The sequence below is a fragment of the Chiloscyllium plagiosum genome, unplaced genomic scaffold, assembly GCF_037043375.1.
Source record: "Chiloscyllium plagiosum isolate Xiang-an unplaced genomic scaffold, Cpla_swu_hap1 HiC_scaffold_30, whole genome shotgun sequence".
Lineage (NCBI taxonomy): Eukaryota > Metazoa > Chordata > Chondrichthyes > Orectolobiformes > Hemiscylliidae > Chiloscyllium > Chiloscyllium plagiosum.
The window spans coordinates 2,751,477-2,767,858 of NW_028270168.1; the positions used below are offsets into that span (position 1 = coordinate 2,751,477).

Genomic DNA, 16,382 nt, shown 5'->3' on the forward strand with positions numbered 1-16,382 from the left:
TGGAGGAACACCATTTTTGCAGGGTTAGTGGAGGAACACAGTTCTTGTAGGTTTAGTGGAGGAACTCAGTACTTGTTGGGTTAGTGGATGAACACAGTCTTGCAGGGATAGTGGAGGAACACAGTCTTGCAGGGTAAGTGGAGGAACACAGTCTTGTAAGATTAGTGGAGGAACTCAGTACTTGTTGGGTTAGTGGATGAACACTGTCTTGTAGGGTTAGTGGAGGAACATATTTCTTGTAGAGTTATTGGAGGGACACATTTCTTGCAGGGTTTGTGGAGGGACACAATATTTTTAGGGTTAGTGGAGGAACACAGTTTTGTCGGTTTAGTGGAGGAACACAGTCTTGCAGGGCTAGTGGAGGAACTCAATTCTTGTAGCGTTAGTGAAGGAACATAGTTCTTATAGAGTTAGTGGAGGAAAATAGTTCTTGTAGGGTTAGTGGAGAAACACAGTCTTGCAGGGCTAGACAGGGTAGACCATTTTGGACAGAAATGAGGAGAAACGTCTTCCCCAGAGAGTGGTGGCTGTGTGGAATGCTGTGCCCCAGAGGGCAGTGGAGGCCCAGTCTCTGGATTCATTTGAGAAAGAGTTGGATAGAGCTCTCAAGGATAGTGGAATCAAGGGTTATGGAGATAAGGCAGGAACAGAATACTGATTCGGGATGATCAGCCATGATCATATTGAATGGTGGTGCAGGCTGGAAGGGCAGAATGGCCTACTCCTGCACCTATTGTCTACTGTTTATTGTCTAGTGGAGGAATACTGTCTTACAGGGTTAGTGGAGGAACACAGTTCTTGTAGGGTTAGTGGAGGAACACAGTCTTGGGAAAAACATTGTGAAAAGTTGATGGGCAGGGAGATCTGGGAGTTCAGGTCCATTGTACCCTGAAGGTGGTTGCACAGGTGGACAGAGTTGTCAAGGAGGCATATGGTATGCTTGCCTTCATTGGATGGGGTATTGAATATAAGAGCTGGCAGGTCATCTCAAAATTGTACAAGACATTGGTTCGGCCGCATTTCGAATATTGTGCACAGTTCTGGTCACCACATTACCAATAGAATGTGGACGCTTTGGAGAGGGTGCAGAGAAGTTTTACAACGACATTACCTGGTATGGAAGGTGCTAGCTATGAAGAGACGTTGAGTAGGTTAGGCTTGTTTTCACTAGAAAAAAGGAGATTGAGGGGGGACCTGATTGAGGTTTACAAAATTATGAAGGGTATAGACAGGGTGGATAGAGACAAGCTTTTTCCCAGGGTGGGGGATTCAATAATGAGAGGTCACGTGTTCAAGGTGAGAGATGAAAAGTTTAAGGGGGATACATGCAGCAAGTACTTTACACAGAGGGTGGTAGGTGCCTGGAACGCGTTGCCAGCAGAGGTGGTAGAGGCAGGCACGGTAGATTCATTTAAGATGCGTCTGGACAGATGCATGAGTTGGTGGGGAGCAGAGGGTTACAGATCCTTCGGAATTGGGCGACAGGATTAGACAGTAGATTTGGATGGGCCGAAGGGCCGAAGGGCCTGTTCCTGGGCTGTAAATTTTCTTTGTTCTTTGTAGGGTTGGTGGAGGAAAGTAGTCTTGTAGGGTTAGTGGAGGGATACGTCTTTGATTAGATTAGATTACTCACAGTGTGGAAACAGGCCCTTCGACCCAACAAGTCCACACCGACCCACCGAAGTGCAACCCACCCAGACTCATTCCCCTACATTTACCCCTTCACCTAACACTATGGGCAATTTAGCATGGCCAATTCACTTTAACCTGCACATTTTTGGACTGTGGGAGGAAACTGGAGCACCCAGAGGAACCCCACGCAGACACGGGGAGCTATACTGGGGTGTGATACTGACTGATCTGTATTGCTCCGTAGTGGGTTAACGTAACAAATAGATCTGAGAACTTTACTGTTGTGTGACACATATTCTACTTGATAAACGTTTGAGATTTTGTAATTAGGTTGCATCACCAAAATGAATTAATAAGTTTTTTTTTTCAAACAGAAAGCAAGGAATTTGCTTTCCCTTTTCTTCAATATACCTTCATAAAATAAATATTCTTACCTTCTGAAAAGTTTTGTCTATGAATCCTGCTCAACGTAAGTGTTACACAATTTACAATTCAGGAGATTAGATCATATAGCCATTGATTCCTATACTAAGAGTTGATATCGCTAGATGTTTTACAACCTTTAAACAAATAAATTAATACAAAGTAAACTGTGGAAATTAAAAATCTATAACCCTAACCCTATGTTTTTAAAAGTTATGTATTGTATGTTTGTGTTTCTGAGCTTTGAGTTTGTAACCAGTGTGTTTTCCGAATCTTTAACTTTTAAGTATTTCTATAACCATGGTGATTTATTTTAAAGCAGTTTTGAGACCTGGCTTTAGGGTGAATGGGTTTGTGTGCACACTAATGGACTTCTGTTTATTTTAGATTATTTTGTGACCCAACAAGATAAATAATGGGGCCTTAAGGTTTCTTACAGAACTCTGGAACTTGTATTTTAAGCTTAAGGGAAACACTCATACCTCAGAGAGAAATTCATTTGAAGTTTTACTTTGATTTCGAGCAATCTTATAAAATCCTTGTAATAGGATGGCTGTGTAAACCAGTGCTCCTGAAAAGGGAAGGATATATAGTGAACTAAGTGATCTGCGAGTGAAGGGTTAGTTTTAGTCTCAGAGTGGACATGTTGGGATAAAACCCTGAAGAGATTACTTAAAGCTGTGTATACTTAAGCATGTGTGTGATAACTCCAGGATGAAACTACTTGCAGTTCTAATTTGAAAGTTGAGGTCACAAGTGAATTAAACCTATGGAGGTTTTAGATCGGGGATTCTGGTGTGAGTATTGTACAAGTGATGTTATGTATACAGTGCTGGGTGTGTTTTTGGTACTATGCAAAATTTATTTTGTTTATTTTCAATTTCTAAAGGAGTTTTTTGAGAGCACTGAGATTATACTGTGGTGTGCCTCAGGGATTAGGGTTGGGACCACAATTATTCACAATTCACACAGATGATGTGGCACAGTGGCTCAGTGGTTAGCACAGCTGCCTCACAGTGCTAGGGACCCGGATTCGATTCCCACCTAAGGTGACTGTCAGTGTGGAGTTTGCACATTCTCCCCATGTTTGTATGGGTTTCCTCCAGTTGCCTCCCACAGTCCAAAAATGTGCAAGTTATGGTGAATTGGTCATGGTAAGTTGCCCATACTGTTCAGAGGTGTAAAGGTTAGATGTATTAGTCAGGGGTAAATGTAGGGGAATGGGTTTGGGTGGGTTACTCTTCGGAGGGTTGGTGTGGACTTGATGGGCTGAATGGCCTGTTTCCACACTGTAGTATTCTATATCCATGATTTGGAGTTGGGGACCATGTATAGGGTGTCAAAGTTTGCAGATGACACTAAGATGAGTGGCAGAGCAAAATGTGCAGAGAACTGTGAAATTTTGCAGAGGAACATAGATACGTTGAGTGACAGATGGAATAGAATGTTTATAAATACTAAATTATCCATTTTGGTAGGACTAACAGTATAAAGGACTATGACTTGAATGGTAAAACGTTGCAGCATGCTGCTGTGCAGAGGGACCTGGGTGTCCTTGTGCATGAATCACAGAAGGTTGGTCTGCAGGTACAACAGGTAATTAGGAAGGCAAATGGAATTTTATCCTTCATTGCTAAAGGGGTTGAGTTTAAAAGCAAGGAGGTTATGTTACAGCTGTACAAGATGTTGGAGAGGCCACACCTGGAGTACTGTGTGCAGTTTGGGTCTCCTTACTTGAGAAAGAATGTACTGGCACTGGACGGGGTGCAGAGGAGGTTCACTAGGTTGATTCCGGAGTTGAGGGGGTTGGTTTTATGAGGAAGGACTGAGAAGATTGGGATTACATTGATAGGAATTTAGAAGAATGAGGGGGGATCTTATGGAAACATGTAAAATTATGAAGGGAATAGATAAGATAGAAGTAGAGAGGATGTTTCCACTGGTGGGTGAAATTAGGACAAGAGGGCATAGCCTCAAGATTAAGGAGAGCAGATTTAGAACTTAATTGAGAAGGAACTTCTTCACCCAGAGGGTTGTGAATCTGTGGAATTCCCTGCCCAGGGAAGTTATTGATGCTATTTTAGTAAATGTTTTGAAAGTTAAGATAGATTTTCTTTGAACAATGAAGGAATTAAGGGTTATGATAAGAAGGCGGGTAGATTAGATTAGATTAGATTCCCTACAATGTGGAAACAGGCCCTTCAGTCCAACAAGTCAACACGGACCCTCCGAAGAGTAACCCATCCGGACCTATTTCCCCTCAGACTAATGCACCTAACACTATGGGCAATTTAGCATGGCCAATTTATCTGCCCTGCACACACGGGGAGAATGTGCAAACTCCACACAGACAGTCACCCGAGGCTGCAATTGAACCTGGGACCCTGGTGCTGTGAGGCAGCAGTGCTAACCACTGAGCCACTGTCCCACCCCGGGTCGGTGGAGCTGAGGCCACAAAAAGATTAACCATGATCGTATTTAGTGGTGGAGCAGGCTCGAAGGGCCGAATGGCCTACTCCTGCTCCTAGTTCTTATACTTTTACTGTCTTTAGAAATCTTTGAAATATATTATATGTAGATGGTTTTGTCCATTCTATTTAATCTTCATTTCTTTTGATGATAAACTTCTGTTTTATTGATTAGATTACTTACAGTGTGGAAACAAGCCCTTTGGCCCAACAAGCCCACACCAACCCTCTGTAGAGCAACCCACCCAGACCCATTCCCCTACATTTGCCCCTTACCTAACACTACGGGCAATTTAGCATGGCCAATTCACCTGACCTGCACAGTTTTGGACTGTGGGAGGAAACCGGAGCACCCAGAGGAAACCCACGCAGACACGGGGCGAATGTGCAAGCTCCACACAGACAGTTGCCTGAGGCAGGAATTGAACCCGGGTCTCTGGCACTGTGCCACCGTGCTGCCCAATTGCTCAAGTAAAATCTGCAGCATTGCAGGATTATATTTCAATGAAACCTTGTTAAAACTAAAACAAATTAAAATATGCCCTATCAAACAAGGTTCCTGTTTGGGTTCTGATTTGCCCAGAAATCACATCAGCTGGGATCATAACACTAGTGACATTATTTTTGATAAAGTGTGTATTTTAAAAGAGCATCTTTTTTATGCGTTCCTGGGATCACGGCATCACTGGCTAGGCTAGCACTTATTGCCTGTCAGGCAGTTAAGAGTCAACCATTTTGAGGTGGGTTTGGAGTCCCATATAGTCTAGACCAGTAAGCATGGCAGATTTCTTTCCTAAAGAACATTAGTGAACTAGATGTGTTTTTATGGCAATGAACAATGGTTGCATGGTGACAATTAGACCAGCTTTTAATTCAATATTTTTATTGAATTTAAATTTCACCATCTGCCATAATGGGATTTGCACCCATCTCCAGAACATTAGCCTTGGCTTCTAGTCAGTGGGAAGTTCTACACAAGGCAATGCACATTGGTGGCCCCTTCAGGAACATAAGAACTAGGAACAAGAGTAGGCCATTCGGCCCCTCGAGCCTATTCTGTCATTCAACATGATCACGATTTATCTCATCACAGCTTCAACTGCACTTTCCTGCTCAATCTCCATAACCTTTCAATCTATTAGTAATTAAACATCTGTCTATCACCTCCTTAAATTTACTCAGTGTCTCACTGAGCATCCACCACACTCTGGGGTAGTGAACTCCACAGATTCACAATTCTTTGAGAGAAGCAATTTTTTCTCAGCTCTGGTTTTAAATCTGCTGCCCCTTATCCTAAAAACTATGACCTTTAATTCTAGGTTGCCCCACATCCTCTCTACACCCACTTTGTCTTTAGCATCTTATACACATCAATTAGATCTCTTCGCATTCTTCTAAACTACAGAGAGTATCTGCCTAAACTGCTCAATCCCTCCTCATACGACAATCCCCTCACCTTTTCATCTTGTTTCTCCCTGGAAGCCACTACAGCTCTGGATCTGGGTGATCACACAGCGATTACTGGAAATGTTGGTTTGGATTGCAAATCCACTGACAGTACCACCACACCACCGCCTATCCCTAAACTAAGTTGGAGTTGTTGAAGAACGTATTTGTAAATTAACTGAACCATTAATGTTCACACTCTCAGGTTTTAAAAAAAAATATAATGAGCTCAGCATTCTTGATCATTGCACAGAAGAAAACTATACAAATGATACATCTTCTGATCTTCTCTGCTATGCCCTGAGTGTTCATTAAATAAAGGTTGCAGCGTGAATATCAAAAGCAATTGCTGAATATACAGAACAGACTGGGTGGAACTTCCTGATATCAAGTGGCTCCTCTATTGTTCTTGTGTTACTGTTGATTATGTCTTTCATTTATTAAAAAAAAGGATTCAGTGGTTTTATTACCAAGAGAGTGATACATCTTAAGATACATTATAAAACTAATCAAATCAAAATAGTTTACTTAAACAGAATTTTGCCACTGATGTGTTTAAAAGTACAGCATCATCTGCTCAATTGAAGAGTCTCAATCCTGTGGCACAGTAAAGTCACCAGAGTCTTCCCGGCCATAGGGCTGTCCTCTCATTAGAGAGAGAGATGCTTGGTGGTATTTAAACTGAAGAGGATTCATGCCTCAGGTAAGGGGAGATGTTGAGAAGGAGAGTCCTTTATGGTAACCTGAGCTGGGGTGGGGAATTGAACACGGGCTGTTGGCATTATTCTGCACCACAAACCAACCATCCAGCCTGGGACTGGAATCTGAATTATCACACTAGTGCAGTCATAGGTTCTGGTTCATGTAAATTATTACAGGGTGGTTAATTCTGCACATGGAAATAACTAGTCTTAGAATTGCACATACAGAAACGTTGGAATATTTCCCAATACATCATCCCTTTAAAAATAATATAAGTACCTGTTAATTCTTATATTTAAAAATAATATAAGTACCTGTTAATTCTTAATCTAGGCATTGAAATGCAGCAACTTTACAAGATTAGTTTTTCTTCAAAATATAGGATAAACAAATTGTTGTACACTTCACATTTTTTCAGTGTTCTCGGTATATTGAACACATTCTCTTCTAAAGTACACAGTCTACATTGTGCTTATTGACCATGTTTTATGAGGTTGTTATAATAAACAGAAAAAATCCCCATGTGTGGAGTCATAAAACTGAAGAGGAAAATTAAGTTTCTTTTTCCTCACTGAAAATCTCTTGGCAGTTGTTTCTGTCCAGAAGATAAAAAAAACTCTCTAGTTTGAGCCAGGAAAACTCCAAAACAATATGTTTCTCTGGGAGTTTTATTTTATCCATGGAAATGAAGTGTCAGAGGTCTTTCCTGAAGAAATTATGAGTATTATAGTGAGGACTAGAAGTCTGGCAAGTTCCAGATATCAATCACAAATTAAAGATGAGCCTAGGTTTGGGGAGGGGTCAATTGTAAGAGGTTTGGGGAGTGCTGGCTGGTAGTAACCAGAAGTGACTCCTCTTGGCTCCAAAATACATTAAGGAATTTTTAAAAATCTTACCTTTTTGCTGATAGGCCTCCTGTTTTCTCTGGGAATCTCAACATGCAGAACTGATAATCCTGAACACTCCTGGGTCAATGTCAGTTGAGTTCAGGACAAACTAATTTGTGCTTTTGTTCCTTAAACAATCACTGTGACTCTTGTCAGCAAACTAGGATAGTATTGTTGTGTCACCTTAGGCATACCAGACCATAGGGGCTGCTCTTTCATTAGAGAACATAGAACATAGAACATAGAACATTACAGCACAGTACAGGCCCTTCGGCCCTCGATGTTGCGCTGACCAGTCAAAGAAGCAACCTAAGGGCCATTATAAGTCAGGCAAGGGAAGAGGTTGAGAAGGAGAGTCCTTCATGGTAACCTCAAACCAGTGATGGGAATTGACCGTTTGCTGTTGGTATCACACTGCTCTGTAAACCAACAATCTAGCCAACTGAGCTAAACCAATTTCCACAGATGGTGTATGGATGTTTTGGAGGAGATGCTAGGCCATGAGTAAAATATCCAATCCAGTTTAGTGAGAGCTTCATGGAACTGATCCCAACTAATGTGAAATATTCAATGAATGTAAATTGAATATCTATAATGACGGCCTCTTAAAATTACTTCATGATAATATTATAAATATATTGAATTAAGACAAAATGCTTTTCAATGTTTTTCACATCCTCAAAAAAGCAATGTTATTTTACTTAAATGTTAGAAACATTTTCGGTGCTTCAATATTTCCAAAGCAGAATCGAAGCTTTCCTCCTTTGTCGCAAGAGGAATTTCTGGCAGAATTGCACTTTGGTTTTGAATGCAGTTATGATCGTATTTTTTGTGAGAATAACCAATCACAGGAAATTCATTTACAGAGTAACCAGAATGATCGTCTCTTCACAATGCCAGGAGTTGTTGTAAAGAGGATTTTGTTTTGGCCAAATCCAAAATGATTTGGATGCGAGCATAAGAGGTACAGTTAGTAAGTTTGCAGATGACACCAAAATTGGAGGTGTAATGGACAGCGAAGAAGGTTACCTCAGATTACAACAGGATCTTGATCAGATGGGCCAATGGGCTGAGAAGTGGCAGATAGAGTTTAATTTGGATAAATGTGAAGTGCTACATTTTGGGAAAGCAAATCTTAGCAGGACTTATACACTTAATGGTAAGGTCCCAGGGAGTGTTGCTGAACAAAGAGACCTTGAAGTGCAGGTTCATAGTTCCTTGAAAGTGGAGTTGCAGGTAGATAGGATAGTGAAGGCGGTGTTTGGTATGTTTTCCTTTATTGGTCAGAATATTGAGTACAGGAGTTGGGAGGTCATGTTGGTTAGGCCACTGTTGGAATATTGCGTGCAGAAATATTCCTATCAGAAAGGTGTTGTGAAACTTGAAAGGGTTCAGAAAAGATTTACAAGGATGTTGCCAGGGTTGAAGGATTTGAGCTACAGGGAGAGGCTGAACAGGCTGGGGCTGTTTTTCCTGGAGCGTCGGAGGCTGAGGGGTGACCTTATAGAGGTTTACAAAATTATGAGGGGCATGGATAGCATAAATAGATAAAGTCTTTTCCCTGGGGTCGGAGAGTCCAAAACTAGAGGGCATAGGTTTAGGGTGAGAGGGGAAAGATATAAAAGAGACCTAAGGGGCAACTTTTTGTGGAGGCGGTACAATTGCAGCATTTAAGAGGCATTTGGATGGGTATATGAATAGGAAGGGTTTGGAGGGATATGGGCCGGGTGCTGGCAGGTGGGACTAGATTGAGTTGGGATATCTGGTCGGCATGGACCGAAGGGTCTGTCTCCATGCTGTACATCTCTATGACTCTAAGTTGATCTAGATATTATCTCTAGGGTAAGGAGCAATGGGAATGGTGTTACTTCAGGGAGGTCTCACGTTCGTCTCAAGATTGATGTTTTAGAATCTTTAAAATTAGTACTTCCCTACACATTTTAATGACTTGTGTACTCATTATTAGACGATATTCTCAATTAGTTACAGCACCAATTTCACCAAACAGACTCCCTTGGATTCTAACTTACAAATCTGCGATGAGTAACTCACCTTCTGACTCTCCAAAGCCGGTCCACCATCCACAAGGCACAAGTCAAGAGTATGATAGAATATTCCCCACTTGCCTGGATGGGTGCAGCTCCAACAACCCTCAAGATGCTCAACACCATCTAGAGCAATGTAGCCCATTTGATTGAGACCCCAATCAGCACCTTCAACATTCTCTCCCTCCTCCAATAACAAACAGTGGCAGTTTTGTGTACCAACTACAAGATGTCCTTCAGCAGCTAAGCTAGGCTCCTCTGACTGCATCTTCCAGACCTGTGATTTCATCCATCTAGAAGGACAAGGATAGCAGATATATGGGAGAACCACAACTTGCAAGTTCTCCTCCAAGCCAAGCCAAGAACATTTCACTACCACCTTCGCCAGAGATGTCCAGCAGTAGTAAAGGCCAGCCAAGCCAGTGCCATTCATATCCTATGAATGAAGTTAAAACTACACGGACTACTCCTGACTCAGTCAAGTGAGAGTGGTCAACCTTCACATCAGGGCTAGATTTGACCAAGTGCAGCATCAAGGAGCCCCAGCAAAACTGGAGTCAGTGGCTATCAGGGGAAAGCTCTATGGTGGTTGGAGTCATATCTGCCACAAAGGACCTTGGTTGTATTTGTTGGAAATTGTCTGATGTCCCACCATAGATCCTGTAGAAGAGTGCCATAAATACTAGAGCAGTGTTTTAAGTGATCACTTATACAATTTCCTTGCGGTTTCTGCAGATGATCTTAGCAAAAGATTGAAAGAACTTTCAGGGAGGAATGATAAATGCTAACCCAGCTGGTGATTCCTATATCCCATAGGTGACGAAAAAGCATGGGGATCCATGAAAGCAGAACAGAAATAGCCTGGGAGGTAGAAGTATGAAAAAATGGACAGAATTGTCTAAATAATGATAAAACAAAAAATGTGCAGTTGCTTCAAATATGCCATTAAATGTAAGATGCAAAGTGTAGGATCTCTAAGTTATGACTGTAAGCTATATTTAATGTACATGCTGCTATAATTCCACTGAGAATGTTAACAGGAGGGGAACAGTTTACCGTTTGCCATATATTCTGTGATGATTAAAATTGGTTCCTCAGTGACCACAGCGTTGAGTTTCACCAGCTTGCGATGTTGCAGAGTCTTCATCAGATTGGCTTCTGCTAAGAAAGCCTCAGGAGACATGGTTCCAGTCTTCAAACATTTAATGGCAACCTTGGTGTAGTTGTTATAATAACCTGCCGAAAGAGAATAAAATAATTAAAACTCTGTGAATATACAACAGATACAAGCTCTTAGTAAGTTACAATTTCTCATTCCGGATCATGTGATTTGATGAATGTCATAAAATCTAATTTATTGGACAGTACAAAGTTACATTAAAACCACAAATCTGTTGGGGAGCAGGGGAATTTTCATCTTTTTTTTGGTGTCAGATTTAATCATCATTTCAGTAAGGCTTGGACAGCAGCAAACATACACAATCCTGGATCTCTCTTCTGAACAGAACTGTGGGAATCCCTACTCCAGAGACTGTGGCAGTTCAAGAAGATAGCTCATTCGCAAGGCCAACCAGGGATGAGATATAATCCTGGTTCAGTCAGAGCTGTCAAATTCCATGGCAGAATAAAAAATACAACTTTTTAAGGCTTATACAATTCCTATCTTTGGGAACGCTGTTAGCCTGATAAGCAGTCCATTAGCTCAGTTGGCTGTGCAGTTGGTCTGCAATACAAAGTGATACCAACAGCACAGATTAAATTCCTGGACCAGCTGCAAATGTCATAAACTCAAACTTTCCCTTCACCTGAGGAGCAGGGACCTTCAGGTTAACCCACCACCGCTGTTCTCTCCAATGAGAGAGTGTGACAATGTGCCTTTACTAATTCTGGTACTGTAGGTAAACTGTCTTCACGATGTCTAATTCACCTGCGATCAGGAACGTTCCATCTGCTGTCATCTGCAGTTAAAATATGGGTTTGTGATAAAAGCTAACAGAACCAATCAGTAAGGATGGACAACAATACATCCTCAACAGTAATCCTCAACATCAGTACCCTACAAGGCTGTGTACTCAGCCTCTTACTCTACTCTTTATACACTCAGACTGTGCGGCCAAATTCAGTTCCAACTCCACATACAAATTTGCTGATGACACCACCGTAGTGGGTCGGATCTCAAACGGTGACAAGACAGAGAACAGGAAAGAGATAGACAGCTTGGCTGCATGGTATGGAAGCAGTCCTGGGCAGAGGCTGGTGGGGGTGGGGGGTGTACAGTCCCGGGCGGAGGCTGGTGGGGGTGGGGGAGGGAGTACAATCCCGGACAGAGGCTGGTGGGGGTGGGGGGGTATACAGTCCCGGGCGGAGGCTGGTGGGGGTGGGGGAGGGGGGGTACAATCCCGGGCAGAGGCTGGTGGGGGTTGGGGAATGGTACAGTCCCGGGCGGAGGCTGGTGGGGGTGGGGGGGGGGGGGTACAGTCCCAGGTGGAGGCTGGTGGGGGTGGAGGGGAGATACAGTCCCGGGCAGAGGCTGGTGGTGGGGGGGGTTGGTACAGTCCCGGGCGGAGGCTGGTGGGGGTGGAGGGGGTTACAGTCCCCGGTGGAGGCTGGTGGGGTGGGGGGTGTTGGTACAATCCCGGGCGGAGGCTGGTGGGGGTGGAGGGGGTTACAGTCCTGGGTGGAGGCTGGTGGGGTGGGGGGTGTTGGTACAGTCCTGGGCGGAGGCTGGTGTGGGTGGGGAGTACAATCCTGGGCGGAGGCTGGTGGGCGTGGGGGAGGGGGGGGGTACAATCCCGGGCGGAGGTTGGTGGGGGTTGGGGGGGTACAGTCCCGGGCAGAGGCTGGTAGGGGTGGGGGGGTACAGTCCCGGGCAGAGGTTGGTGGGAGTGGAGGGGGTTACAGTCCCAGGTGGAGGCTGGTGGGGGTGGGGGATGTTGGTACAGTCCTGGGCGGAGGCTGGTGGTGTGGGGTGGGTGGGAGTACAATCCCGGACGGAGGCTGGTGTGGGTGGGGGGTACAGTCCCAGGTGGAGGCTGGTGGGTGGGTACAGTCCCGGGCGGAGGCTGCTGGGCGTGGGGGTGGGGGGGGAGGTACAGTCCTGGGCGGAGGCTGGTGGGGGTGGGGAGTACAATCCCGGGCGGAGGCTGGTGGGTGTTGGGGGGGTACAGTCCCAGGCGGAGGCTGGTAGGGGTGGGGGGGTACAGTCCTGGGCAGAGGCTGGTGTGGGTGGGGGGCTGTACAGTCCCGGGCGGAGGCTGGTAGGGGTGGGGGGGTACAGTCCTGGGCAGAGGCTGGTGTGGGTGGGGAGCTGTACAGTCCCGAGGGGAGGCTGGTGGGGGTGAGGGGTGTACAGTCCCGGGCAGAGGCTGGTGGGGGTGTGGGGGGGGGGGGGGGGGTACAGTCCTGGGCAGAGGCTGGTGGGGGAGGTACAGTCCCGGGTGGAGGCTGCTGGGCGTGGGGGTGGGGGGGAAGGTACAGTCCTGGGCGGAGGCTGGTGGGGGTGGGGAGTACAATCCCGGGCGGAGGCTGGTAGGGGTGGGGGGGTACAGTCCTGGGCAGAGGCTGGTGTGGGTGGGGGGCTGTACAGTCCCGAGGGGAGGCTGGTGGGGGTGGGTGGGTACAGTCCCGGGCGGAGGCTGCTGGGCGTGGGGGTGGGGGGGAAGGTACAGTCCTGGGCGGAGGCTGGTGGGGGTGGGGAGTACAATCCCGGGCGGAGGCTGGTAGGGGTGGGGGGGTACAGTCCTGGGCAGAGGCTGGTGTGGGTGGGGGGCTGTACAGTCCCGAGGGGAGGCTGGTGGGGGTGGGGGGTGTACAGTCCCGGGCGGAGGCTGGTGGGGTGGGGGAGGGAGCAGTCCCAGATGCAGGCTGGAAAGGGGCTCCTGGATCAGCTCGGGGCAGGTGGGAAGGCCTGCAGCAGAGTGGGGACAGTTGTTAGACTAGGGTCTGGGGTCTGGGGTCTGGGGTGGGCAGTCAGCCCGCGTTGGAAGCCCCTGCACTGAGCTACTGCCATGTCATGTGTATTTGAAATTTTTTTTTATCTGACTGTAACGTTAATTCTTTAGCCATATCTGGTTTCTAACATATTCTTTAAACACTGTAAAGTAATGGAACTACTTTTCTTTTTTATTCCTCTTTTGTATCTAAGTTCGTATCTGGGTATTTGTACCTAAGATGGTACCATAAGAGGCAACACTGCAAAGCTTTTCACTGTACTCCTGTACTTGAGTACACATGGCAATAAAGGATATTCTATTCTAAAGACAACACTCGCTCCCTCAATGTCAGCAAAACGAAGGAGCTGGTCATTGACTTCAGGAACCGGAGTGGAGCGCACACCCCTGTCTGTAACAATGCGGCTGAGGTGGAGGTGCTCAAGAACTTCAAGTTCCTGTGAGTAAATATCACCAACAATCTGTTCTGGTTCATCCACATCGATGCTATGGTCAAGAAAGCACACCAACACCTCTACTTCCTCAGGAGGCGAAGGGAATTCAGCATATCCACAATGATTCTTACCAATTTGTATAGATATACCATACAAAGCCTATCCAGGTGCACAGCAACTTGGTACAGCAACTGCTCTGCCCAAGACTGCAAGGAACTACAGAGAGTCATGAACTCCCAGTCCATCACACAAACCAGCCTCCCATCCCTTAACTCCATCTATACTTACCACTGCCTCAGGAAAGCAGCCATCATCATCAAAGGCCCCTCCCCTTCCAATTATACTCTCTTCCACCCTCCTCCACCAGGCAGAAGGTACAAAGGTTTGAAAACATGTACAAATTCAAGAACAGTTACTTATAAATGGACCTCTGACAAATTAGAGTTGATGTTTCTCTGCACCTTCTCTGTAGCTGTAACACTATATTCTGCATTCCGTTCCACTACCCTAACGTACTTCTGTAAGGTTTGATTTGTCTGGATAGCACACAAACCATACTTTTCACTGTGTCTCGGTTGTGACAATAATAAGTCAAATCAAATCAAATGAACTGAGGGTTTAAAGCTAGCTTCATTTCATTCCCATGTTCTACCATGCCCCATTGGGGATAGTCACATCATGTTCTGCTTTCCCCACAACCAGTTCACACAATGCCACTTTTACTGCAGCACTTACTGAGCAGGTGTTCAGGCACCAGACTGGTACATTATTTGCTGCAGGTTTTAATGCTTTGTGTTTATTTCTTGGCCCTGTTTCCTGCCCTAAGCACTGAGCACTCTTTTCAACAGTAACTTGGATCTTTCTTTTAAATATAGAATCCCTACAGTGTGGAAACAGGCCCTTCAGCCTAACCAGTCTACACCAACCTTCCAAAGCATACCCCACCCAGATCCATTCCCCTCCCCTTTACTCTACATTTCTCCTGAATAATGCACCTAAACTACACATCACTGAACACTATGGGATAATTTAACATGGCCAATTCACCAGACCTGCACATCTTTGGAATATGGGAGGAAGCTGCAGCACCTGGAGGAAACCCATACAGACCTGGAGGAAACCCAAACTCCAACAGACAGTGATCTGAGGCTGGAATCGAACCTGGGTCCCTGATGCTGAGGGGCTAACCACTGCGCCACTGGTTTCAATACTCTTTCATGCATAGGTTACCAATGCCAGTCTAAGTATACTCTCTGCACATGTCCAGGTCTGCAGCTGCAGCTAGGTGAAGACATGGTGATGAGTTGACCATGAACACTTCATGCGTTCAGCAGATTGCTCTTTACAGACACATATTACACCCATTTCTAGTTATTCTGGAGTAATCTGTCCCTGCATCAGCCAATCGACCTCACTGAGTTCACCACAGTGACCTTTACTTGGAAGGAAGTGAATTCGACGTAGGCCATCTCTTACATAGGCCACCTCTTCAGTGAAATAGCCTCAAAATTCGAATCAGATAACAGCAATCTACCTAAACATCAAATTATTATTTAAAGTGTGATTAAGCTGTCACCCAGAGAGTGGTGAACCTGTAAAATTCTCTGCTACAGAAAGTGGTTGTGGTCAAAACATTGAATGCTTTCAAGAAGGAGTTAGGTATAGTTCTTAGGGTTAAAGGGATCAAAGACTAATGGGGAGAAAGTGGGAACAGGGGACTGAGTGAATGATCAGCCAGGATTGTATTGAATAGGAGAGCAGCTCAAAGGGCTGAATGGACTCATAGTTTCTATGTCACTACTGGGGTAAAATCAGCACAGTAACTGCTCCAACCATACTGCAGTCCATACAAAAGATTTCCAATGGTCTGTAAAATTTTAATGACAGGAAACAGTCTAATAAAATCCTTTAAAAGTCTGTTGTAATTCAGGTAGGCGAAAGTGGGTACTGCAGAGTAAGGAGATTTAAATCAAGATTAGAGTAGTGCTGGAAAAGCACAGCAGGTCAGGAATCCTGATGAAGGGCTTTTGCCTGAAATGTCGATTTTCCTGCTCCTCGGATGCTGCCTAACCTCTTGTAATTCAGGTAGTCCGCTGAACATTATTAAACATCACAGCGCACAACTCTTCTACCTATTTGTACTGTATCCTGGTGATTCTACCATTCCATATTAAATATCCTTTTGGGGAGGAAATCTGCTGTCCTTACCTCATCTAGCCTACATGTGACTCCAGACTCACAGCAATGTCTCTCTGCTACCTCCTGAAAAGACTGAGTGAGCCTCTCAGTTCAAGTGCTGTCAGGGCTGCCAACAATGCCCACTTTCCATGAAAGAGTAAAGAATTCCTGTCATGTTAATACAGGCCTTTCACTTTGATTGTTAACATCCAGATAT

General features: G+C 45.0%; 1 protein-coding gene across 2 annotated transcripts in view; it reads right to left on the bottom strand.

Annotated features, from left to right (window-relative positions):
• LOC122563454 (proto-oncogene tyrosine-protein kinase LCK-like) overlaps nt 1-16,382 on the bottom strand; it is a 156,205-nt gene that overhangs the window by 62,884 nt on the left and 76,939 nt on the right. For both annotated transcript variants that reach the window (XM_043717198.2, XM_043717199.2), the window contains exon 9: nt 10,660-10,839. In XM_043717198.2, coding sequence (XP_043573133.1) covers nt 10,660-10,839 — 180 coding nt within the window. The remainder of the gene's footprint in view (nt 1-10,659; nt 10,840-16,382) is intronic.